Source organism: Sinocyclocheilus grahami, unplaced genomic scaffold (genome assembly GCF_001515645.1).
Source record: "Sinocyclocheilus grahami isolate Dianchi unplaced genomic scaffold, SAMN03320097.WGS_v1.1 scaffold152.1, whole genome shotgun sequence".
NCBI lineage: Eukaryota > Metazoa > Chordata > Actinopteri > Cypriniformes > Cyprinidae > Sinocyclocheilus > Sinocyclocheilus grahami.
In genome coordinates this window covers 427,899-438,702 of record NW_015505331.1, presented here as the reverse complement: position 1 = coordinate 438,702, position 10,804 = coordinate 427,899, and the positions used below count along the sequence as shown (strand labels likewise).

At 39.9% G+C, this 10,804-nt stretch overlaps 1 protein-coding gene across 1 annotated transcript in view; it reads left to right on the top strand.

Moving 5' to 3' along the window:
- Window positions 1-3,861: 3,861 nt before the first annotated feature.
- Window positions 3,862-10,804, top strand: part of LOC107592359 (histo-blood group ABO system transferase-like) — a 20,071-nt gene continuing 13,128 nt past the window's right edge. Inside the window, exons 1-3 of the mRNA XM_016281860.1 lie at window positions 3,862-3,884; window positions 5,161-5,190; window positions 5,305-5,340. Of these exons, the coding sequence (XP_016137346.1) occupies window positions 3,862-3,884; window positions 5,161-5,190; window positions 5,305-5,340 (89 nt within the window). The remainder of the gene's footprint in view (window positions 3,885-5,160; window positions 5,191-5,304; window positions 5,341-10,804) is intronic.

Genomic DNA, 10,804 nt, shown 5'->3' with positions numbered 1-10,804 from the left:
GAGTACGCCCACAATTTGAATTGATATTCAAACCTTTGACGGCACATCAGTAGCCAATAAAGATATCCGATCATAAACGGACCAATAACAGCCCTGATATCTGAACCGGGAAAAGCGGTTCCGTGTGGGATTGCAGGTATTCCGCATAATTTTAATTATTCCCGTGCAAATGTGGCGAGCGCTTTATTGTAACATGAGAACACAGTTATGTAAAACTGGAAGCGATCTCTCAAATAGGTCTAACTTATACAAAATGAACAAATGAACTGCCTGTCCTCTCACTCCGACATTGCTTGTGCGCAGACTGTGTGCAATCGCAATCTCTCCATGCTTTTAAAGTAGAAATTATTTATCTTTGCTCCTGGATTAAACTGTCAAAAGTTATCAACCATTCAGAATAGATCCACGCCTGACCGATGAAAATGCTACAATAAATTGTATTGGCTGTAAGTGAAATGCACCGGAAAGTCTTTTACTAATCAAAGATGGAACTTTAATTTCTTTACAATGTAAGTTTATGCTAGAAATGTTTTGGAATGGGATATTTGTATGATTTGTACATATAAATATCCTAGTCTGCCTAACTGCATCTCTACATTGTACAGACATTACAGGTCAAAGCCATCTGATGATCTATTTATCTAAATAAATAGGCCTAACATATATGGCTCTTAAATCACTTCTTATGAAAATTCAGTGTTGTCATATTTCGAATACCTCAACTGAATTGAGGTCATTTGTTTTATAATTTTATTCCTGAATGTGTACTTGTCTTTTTTTGCAAATTCAATTCAGTTTGAAATCAAGCTTCCTTGTGCTGTAAGCTTTTGCAACAAAGTTACCCTATTTTAAAGACACAAATACACATAATGAGCAGATGTTTAAGATTGAGATTTTTGTAATGGTAATTGATAAATATTTGTATGTAAATAAAAGCCTATATTAAAATCTGTTCATCATATAAAGTGCATGTCTTTTTAGAAGACTTGGATTAAACCAATTTCAAAGCTTGAAATAATAAGCTTGAAATAATGATTGCCTTGAAAAAATGGATGGACAAAAAAAAATTAAAATATGTGGTTTTGCCAATGGTATTGAAAATGGGTTAGGGTTATAATTTTTCAGTATTACATGACATCGTGAGTGTGTAATAGGTGTATATGCACAGTTTGTTGTTTTTTGGGGGGCATCTGGCAGAGCGTTAGGACCCAGAAGCAGTGAAGTGTGATGTCCGACTTAACAAGCAGATATTCTTAACCACTCCTATCCAACCGTGAATCTGCTATGAGCAAGAGGTGGAGTAGAGGTGCACCACAATAAAACTTAAAAATTTTATTCAAAATTCCATTTCACTTGGAAATACATCCCAACACTGAAGTCAGTTGCAACTTCCGGTTCACGGGTACTTTGATATTGATATTTTTCAAGGTATTGAAGTTAGAAATTCCTGTATCATGACCACTAATTGATATACTTTTTCAATAAGATAAAAGTGGGTTTTGTTCAAAGTAGCTATTATCCACATAGATCTTTGATATTAATATTTTTTGGTAATTCATTAAAGGAGTCAAATGATGCAATTTCAAATTTTCCTTTCTCTTTGGAGTGTTACAAGCTGTTCGTGCATAGATAAGATCCCTAAAGTTGCAAAGACTAAAGTCTCAAACCCAAAGAGATATTCTTTATAAAAGTTAAGACTCGTCCACGCCCTCCTAAAACGCCTCGTTTAAACATGTCCCCACATGTCTACGTCACAGTGTGGGAAGATTTGCATAACACCGCCCAAATGCTCACGCAAAGAAAGAAGGTGTAACTTTGATTCTCTCTATAGTATTGTTGCCGCCGCCATGTCGTGGAGACTCTGTGTGTTTCGTTGTGAAAGCAAAACTACTTAGTTTGGCCTTCCAAAAGAAGACACAACTAGAAATCAGTGGTTAAGTTGTATTTACAACACTGTTCCAGAACAGTTCAACCCAAATATTCAGATGTGTGCAGCGCATTTTACGGAGGACTGTTTCCTGGGAGAGTAGCCTACAATGCGTCTGTGCACAAAAACTGTTTCTATAAAGTGGGGCAATTCCAACTTTGTAAAGACAGTCTGGTGCTTCTGACTCACAGCCTGTATGTTTTCATATTTAAAGAATTTGCCACTGATGATTCAAACGTGAGTTTTGAGCAGTGTAGAGTAGCGCTTGTTGTTTGTCATTTCTCTGATCACAAATGCAGACATGGTTTTATGTTTACGCAGCGCAATACGCAACGCAACGCGTAAAAAGACAGTATAAGTCATTATAATCAGTAATTATGTCCCCACTGGATGCAACAAATGCCTCGTTTGTAATGGGTTTTATTGTTTTTGTGTCATCGCGCCCCTGCACACGGCATCACAGTATGGTAAGGGGCGTAACATTTCTGTCACATGCTTGAGGTATTCGGCCAATCACAACGCACTGGATAGCTGGCCAATCAGCATACACCTCACTTTTCAGAACGATGAGCTTTGTAAAAATCTACGCGTTTCAGAAAGGCAGGGCATAGAGGAGCAACAATAATGTACATTATGTGGAAAATAATGTTTTTTTTAACCTTAAACCGCATAAACAAATTGCATTACACCAAATGCACAACACACACAACAGTACTTTTACTTGTAATTGAGTATTATTTCAGCAATGTAACAGTACTTGTACTTAAGTACACATTTTCAGTACTCTTTCTCTCACTGTGTCTGAGTGATTGTTTGTTTGTTAGACTAGTTTGTGTTAGTGTTTAGTTAATAAAACTCTTGTGCACAAATTAAATTTTCTCAGTTTCAGTTAATCAGTTTCTGATTCTGCCTTGCAAATTAATTGTCCCTTTACGATTTTGATCCTTATTACATGCTCTAATGCATTAATACTGTAAGAAAGTATTTTCTGTGGCCATATATTGATTTGATATGAACTTACACTGAATGTTCGCTGGATGAACAGATTGGTTGATGGCAATTTAATTCTGCTACAACTCAGGTGGTTAACTGACTCATTTTCCATAGCTTCATTCTCTGGTTTTTCCTGATGGTTTCATCCATCATGCCTCATTTGCCCTTTCCCATATATGAGTGATTGTTTGTTTGTTAGACTAGTTTGTGTTAGTGTTTAGTTAATAAAACTCTTGTGCACAAATTAAATTTTCTCAGTTTCAGTTAATCAGTTTCTGATTCTGCCTTGCAAATTAATTGTCCCTTTACGATTTTGATCCTTATTACATGCTCTAATGCATTAATACTGTAAGAAAGTATTTTCTGTGGCCATATATTGATTTGATATGAACTTACACTGAATGTTCGCTGGATGAACAGATTGGTTGATGGCAATTTAATTCTGCTACAGTTACTACTGGCAGCTGATATAAATAATTGTAATTAATCATAATTAATTGTAATTATTTATATACATTTCCCTTTTGAGCTAATTTGCTACAGTATTTTTGATCAAATAAATGCAGGCTTCATGAGCATAAGAGACTTCTTTCAAAAACATTAAAAATAGTAATGTGTCCAAACTTTTGACCAGTACAGTATGTCAGGGCGCAAATATGACTGATTATTGTCAGTGCTTGATTATTCTCACACTATAAATCTAACACACCCATTATCAATTTTATTTTTTGTAGCTGTGTTGCTTACGTCATACAAATGTCTGCCTGGCATGTTTTTACCATAGACCGTATAAAACATGGACATAGTGTCCGTGACGTTACCCGTAGGTTTTGGAAGAGCATTTTTGAATGCCTAAAGTGGGCAGCGCCGGTGTTCTAACAAATAATGCTACTTATCAGATTATGCTACCAACACCATGCGTAACTCTTGGATAATCGAAAATGGGCAAAGAGGTGGGACGTGGGTGGAGCTGAGGTGCCTGGTTGCTGAAACCACGCCCGCCTAGCTCGACAGTAGTGACAGGAGCGGCAATCCACCTGTCACTCAAGTGGCCACACCCTTAATTATGCAGAACTTTAAGGCTTAATATAATTTAAACTAATGAGTTATAAAAAAAAAATTCACCCCCCTTGAAGGGCAAAATTAGCTATATACTGTAGACCAAAACCACTTTTTGTACCATCACTTTAATGGCATAGAAAAGGACCTATACATTGCCATTAAAGTAAAATTACTTGAACCTAAACATAGGAGCCTGATAAAAATCAAATTTTCCTTTAATTAACACTTCAAAGTTAAAATAGAGAGCTACAGATTCTAATGTTAATGTTTTATAAGCATTAATATTTATTTTTAATATTATGATTGATTTGTCTTCAAAGTGACTATAAAAGACCATTTAGTTTTTCATTGGCTGTAAAGAGAGTCAGAGACAGTGAAGAGGTTTATGATGATAAAAAGAAAATCCACCAAATGCACACACACACACACACAGGTTTGTTTTTGTGATTTGTGGGGACATTCCATAGGCGTAATGGTTTTTATACTGTACAAACTGTATTTTCCATTGCCCTACACCTAAACCTACCCCTTACAGGAAACGTTCTACATTTTTAGATTTTCAAAAAAACTCATTCTGAATGACTTAAGCCTTTTGAAATATGGGGTCACTCAAAATATACCTGTGTCATATCCATGTCATTATACAAATTTGTGTCCTCATAAAAACGAAATCACAAAAACGCGCGCGCACACACACACACATACTTTGATGCTACAGTGCACACAATCATATATTTATCAAATCAACCAGCAAATGCACATAAACGCCCATATATATATTGCTTTAGTCCAGGTGTCCACTGTAATGGACAGGAAAAAGTTAGTCAATCATAACAGTGAGTGTTTGCTTCGATTTCTGCAAGAGGGTAACGCCTCTTAAAAATGTTTCACAGTGTGAAAATAATTTTTACAAATATTGGACCTTTTTTGGGGAAAAAGCTTCATAAACTAAACTTGAGAAACATAATATAAAAATCTGAAACTGCATTTCATGACCCCTTTAAAAAGGTGTACATATATTTTAAGATGTATAATCAAGTAATTCATTACACTGCATTTTCTGTGTACATGTCAAACATGAGAAATACAACTTAAATGTGATCTCTGAGAAGAAAACTGAACAGTCACACATATTTACAAAGATCTCTCCTCATGACATTGTATGTCTTTCTTCACAGGCTCATTTACCTGAACACCAATCAGAACAGGTGAGTTTAGTACAGTTAGGCAAACATGGACCAGATGTTATTAATGTGTTAATCTCTTGATTTGGGAAGTTTCCATTTCTGATATTTATTTATTTATATTTTTACTGTTTTAAGTTGCAATCAGCAGATAATAGAACAAGTCTTCATCGAGTAAGTAATGATGTAATGCGCATACATATACATCTAATTTTAACACACACAAACAAATACTCACACATCCTAATACTTACACTCTCCGGGAAAAAATGTGCAAGATTGTACCTTTAGGGTTACAACAGCTCGTCCCTGGGGCAGTACCCTCAAAGGGACACCTTTGTTCCTTCTTTACCTCTAAAGGGTGCATGTTAGTACCATTGTAATATGTACCCTTATGGTATGGAATGCCAAAGCTGACTTAATTAGAAATAAATAAAGAAATGTACAAAGAAATGTAAAAAAGCAAATATAAATAAATATACAAAGAAAAGTAAAAAATGAAAAATAAATAATTATTTAGAATTCTATTTCTTTATGTATTTTTTTCCCCCACATTTATGTTTTCTTTTATTTATTTCTACATTTATGTACTTCCACTTTTATTTATTTTCACATGTATGTATTTATTTACATATTTATTTCCACATTTCTTTATTTCTACATTTCTTTGTCCATAGGGTAATGAGGAGGGCGTGTTTTACCTCAGGAATAGCAATCGAGCCAGAGTAGGCCAGGTGTAAGCTTTGAGGCCACAGTGACACCTTGTGGTGGCCAAACGAAGTACAAGAAGTGTAGCTTACATGATGCGCCTGTTGATAGTGTGGGATGAATGATTTAGATGGCCAATATGGCCAAAATCTTCTGTATCCAAGCATGTAAACAGAAAGTTGAGTGGAAGGAAAAAGTGTGGAAGAAAAAGATGCACAACCAACCGAGAGAACCGCAGCCTTATGAGGATTGTCAAGCAAAATCGATTCAAGAATTTGAGTGAACTTCACAAGGAATGGACTGAGGCTGGGGTCAAGGCATCAAGAGCCACCACACACAGACGTGTCAAGGAATTTGGCTACAGTTGTCGTATTCCTTTTGTTAAGCCACTCCTGAACCACAGACAACGTCAGAGACGCCTGGGCTAAGGAGAAGAACTGGACTGTTACCCAGTGGTCCAAAGTCCGCTTTTCAGATGAGAGCAAGTTTTGTATTTCAAATTTTTTTGTAGTCCAGTGTTAAGTTTCCACAGTCTGTGATGGTTTGGGGTGCAATGTCATCTGCTGGTGTTGGTCCATTGTGTTTTTTGAAAACCAACGTCACTGCACCTGTTTACCAAGACATTTTGGAGCACTTCATGCTTCCTTCTGCTGACCAGCTTTTTGAAGATGCTGGTTTCATTTTCCAGCAGGATTTGGCACCTGCCCACACTACCAAAAACACCAAAAGTTGGTTAAATGACCATGGTGTTGGTGTGCTTGACTGGCCAGCAAACTCACCAGACCTGAACCCCATAGAGAATCTATGTGGTATTGTCAAGAGGAAAATGAGAAACAAGAGACCAAAAAATGCCGATAAACTGAAGGCCACTGTCAAAGAAACCTGGCCTTCCATACCACCTCAGCAGTGCCACAAACTGATCACCTCCATACCACACCGAATTGAGGCAGTAATTAAAGCAAAGGGAGCCCCTACTAAGTATTGAGTACATGTACAGTAAATGAACATACTTTCCAGAAGGCCAACAATTCACTAAAAAAGGTCTTTTTATTGGTCTTATGAAGTATTCTAATTTGTTGAATTAGTGGGTTTTTGTTAAATGTGAGCCAAAATCATCGCAATTAAAAAAAAAAAACACAGACTTAAACTACTTCAGTCTGTGTGCATTGAATTTATTTAATACACGAGTTTCACAATTTGAGTTGAATTACTGAAATACATGAACTTTTCCACGACATTGTCATTTATTGAGATGCACCTGTATCACAGAACTAAAAAAACAGAACTTAGACCCCCACAGTGTTAGCCAACTTTAGACCTATCTCAAATTTGTCATTTATCGCTAAGATTTTAGAGCAAATTGTCCTACAGCATTTGCAGGGTTTTCTAGATGACAACATGATTTTTGAAATATTTCAATCCGATTTTAAAAAACATCACTCTACTGAGAGGCCATTGATGAAAGTTTTAAATGATATTTTAGTAACCTGTGATTCTGGCAACTATGCTGTGCTTGTGCTCATAGATTTGACCGCTGCATTTGATACGGTCGATCACAAAGTCCTTATTGCTCAGTTGGAGCAATGCACAGGCATTAAGGGTAGTGCCTTAAATTGGTTTAAATCTTATTTTTCAAATCAAAGTTGTTCAGTTAATATTTGAGATCATTTTTCTAGTGCTGCTTCTTTATCATGTGGGGTTCCTCAGGGATCCATTTTGGCTCCCATTCTTTTTTCAATATACATGCTCCCACTTGGTTCTGTCTTCAGGAAGTATGGGCTGTCATTACATTGTTATGCTGATGACACCCAAGTTTATCTGCCCTTAAAACGTAATTCAGACGGTTTGGATACTCTCAGGGCTTGCTTGTCAGATGTAAAGTCCTGGCTGTCTCTAAACTTTCAGAATTTTAAAGAGTAAAACAGACATTATAGTCTTTGATCCTTCAGATTCATTTCATAATCCCAAAGCTAATCTTGGTGGGCTGTCTTCTTATGTGAAGACATCAGTGAAAAACCTCGGTGTTGTCTTTGATGACTCTCTGAAATTTGATAAGCAGATAAACTTGGTGGTGAAATCATGTTTTTTTCAGTTGCGAATGCTAGCAAAAGTAAAGTCTTTTCTCTCCTTCAAAAATTTTGAAAAAGTAATCCATGCCTTTATATCCTCCAGGCTGGATTACTGTAATTCTCTATATGTTGGGATTAGCCAATCAGCTTTGTCCCGGTTACGGTTCACGAGTTCGCACTTTCTTATAATTAAAGGGTTATGCGTATTTGGTGTGCTGTCCAGGGAGAGGGCTCCGAGCTTGGTGTTCAGCCCGGCCCAAAAAGCGCTCCCCCAAAAAGCAATTTAAAACAGGACAGCAGCCAGATACGTGCATTTATAACCCCCCAAAACAAGGCTTAATATTAGAGGGGTGCTGGACGTCCTTTGGTGTACATTTATTGCAGCAGTATCTAGGAAGGTTTAGGTTTTGTGGAAGCGTTCCATGCTGAAAGAGAGAGGTAGATAAGATAAGAGAAAAAAGCTCCTGCGGGAGTGGCTACTGCTGCGGCAGTAGGGAAATACAGAGAAGGCTCCTGCGGGAGCAGACACTGCTGCGGCAGTGGGGAAAAGTAGATAAGGCTCCTGCGGGAGCAGACACTGCTGTGGCAGTGCGGAAATATAGATAGGGCTCCTGTGGGAGCAGGCACTGCTGCGGCAGTAGGGAAATACAGAGAAGGCTCCTGTGGGAGCAGGCACTGCTGCAGCAGTAGGGAAATACAGATAAGGCTCCTGCGGGAGCGGACACTGCTGCGGCAGTGGGGAAAATAGGGAGAAGGCTTCTGCTGGAGCAGACACTGCTGCGGCAGTGGAGAAAACCAAAAAGGCTCCTGCGGGAGCGGACACTGCTGAATTAAAGGGTTATGCGTATTTGGTGTGCTGTCCAGGGAGAGGGCTCCGAGGTTGGTGTTCAGCCCGGCCCAAAAAGCGCTCCCCCAAAAAGCAATTTAAAACAGGACAGCAGCCAGATACGTGCATTTATAACTCTCCAAAACAAGGCTTAATATTAGAGGGGTGCTGGACGTCCTTTGGTGTACATTTATTGCAGCAGTATCTAGGAAGGTTTAGGTTTTGTGGAAGCGTTCCATGCTGAAAGAGAGAGGTAGATAAGATAAGAGAAAAAAGCTCCTGCGGGAGTGGCTACTGCTGCGGCAGTAGGGAAATACAGAGAAGGCTCCTGCGGGAGCAGACACTGCTGCGGCAGTGGGGAAAAGTAGATAAGGCTCCTGCGGGAGCAGACACTGCTGTGGCAGTGCGGAAATATAGATAGGGCTCCTGTGGGAGCAGGCACTGCTGCGGCAGTGGGGAAATACAGAGAAAGGCTCCTGCGGGAGCGGACACTGCAGTGGGGAAAAACCCCAAAGCAGTGGGGAAAAACAGGTAAAGCCCCTGCGGGAGCGGGGTGCTGTTGGGATGGGCCCTTGTGGATGGATTATGTGACATTAAGGGGGGGTTGGCTGTGGTGGGTCAAGTGTTTGAGTGAACAGGATGGGCTGGCTCCTGCGGGAGCAGACACTGCTGCGGCAGTGGGGAAATACAGAGAAAGGCTCCTGCGGGAGCGGACACTGCAGTGGGGAAAAACCCCAAAGCAGTGGGGAAAAACAGGTAAAGCCCCTGCGGGAGCGGGGTGCTGTTGGGATGGGCCCTTGTGGATGGATTATGTGACATTAAGGGGGGGTTGGCTGTGGTGGGTCAAGTGTTTGAGTGAACAGGATGGGCTGGCTCCTGCGGGAGCAGACACTGCTGCGGAAGTGGGGGAAAACAGATAGGCTCCTGCGGGAGCAGACACTGCTGCGGCAGTGGGGAAATACAGAAAAGGCTCCTGCGAGAGCAGACACTGCTGCGGCAGTGGGGAAATACAGCTAGGCTCCTGCGGGAGCAGGGTGCTGTTGGGATGAGTCATTATAGATGGATTGGATGATGTTAAAAAAGGGGGTTAGCCGTGGTGGGTCGGGAGTTTGAGTGAACAGGGATGGACTGGCATTAAAGGGGGTGATTCTGAGGCGGGAGTGGTCGGAGGGATGGGTAGGGGCATGGTGGAAGGAAGAGCAGGCATGCGAGATGTAGGAAAGACAGCTGCCGGGACCGCTTGCGGAGGCATGCCCACGCTTGGGGTGGCTCCGGGAGCGGAATTGTATTTGGAAGAAAATTATCATACACGAGTCAAACGTACCGAATACAGCTATTTATCTTTGACACGACCTGCAAATTACCATGATAGATAACTAGGCGTGCCGTGTCTACACTGGACGCGAGCAGTGCGACGAAATATTATAGAAACAATTATAATTGGTGACTGTCTGCACTGGATGCGACACGACAGTAAACTGATGCCTCGTTCTATTTATGATGTATAAAAATGAATTTTATTTTTTTATTAAACACTCACTTTGTCACAGCCAATGCAGAACGACTTCAGCAGTTAACTCCACATCTGAGCCACTGTCATCGGAAGCCTGTGTGTTGCCAGATGTTGAGAGGGTTCTTGCCATCATGGACCGCAACCCAGTGCACGTTGGCTTTAAAGCAGGGCACCCTCATGCATTCTTAACACACTCTGAGGTGTGGGTGAGCTCATTTAGAGTGTCTGTAATGAGCCGATTTAGTGTATGAATAGAGAAGCCCTATGACTACAATCATTTGAATGGTCATAATTTTATTGTACATTATGGGATATATATATATATTAAACTAACTATTTGCATGTGTAGTTTGGTGCATGTTCATTTTGTATTGATTCCTGGTTCAGACACTTTGACTGACCATTCTATGATAATCTTCGGTTATTTTGGTCATAGACGCCTACGGCCTTGCCTATTTTCCGCAAATTTATTCGCAGACTCCTGTATTCACGTTGTGTAATACAAAGACTGACAAGACTTTT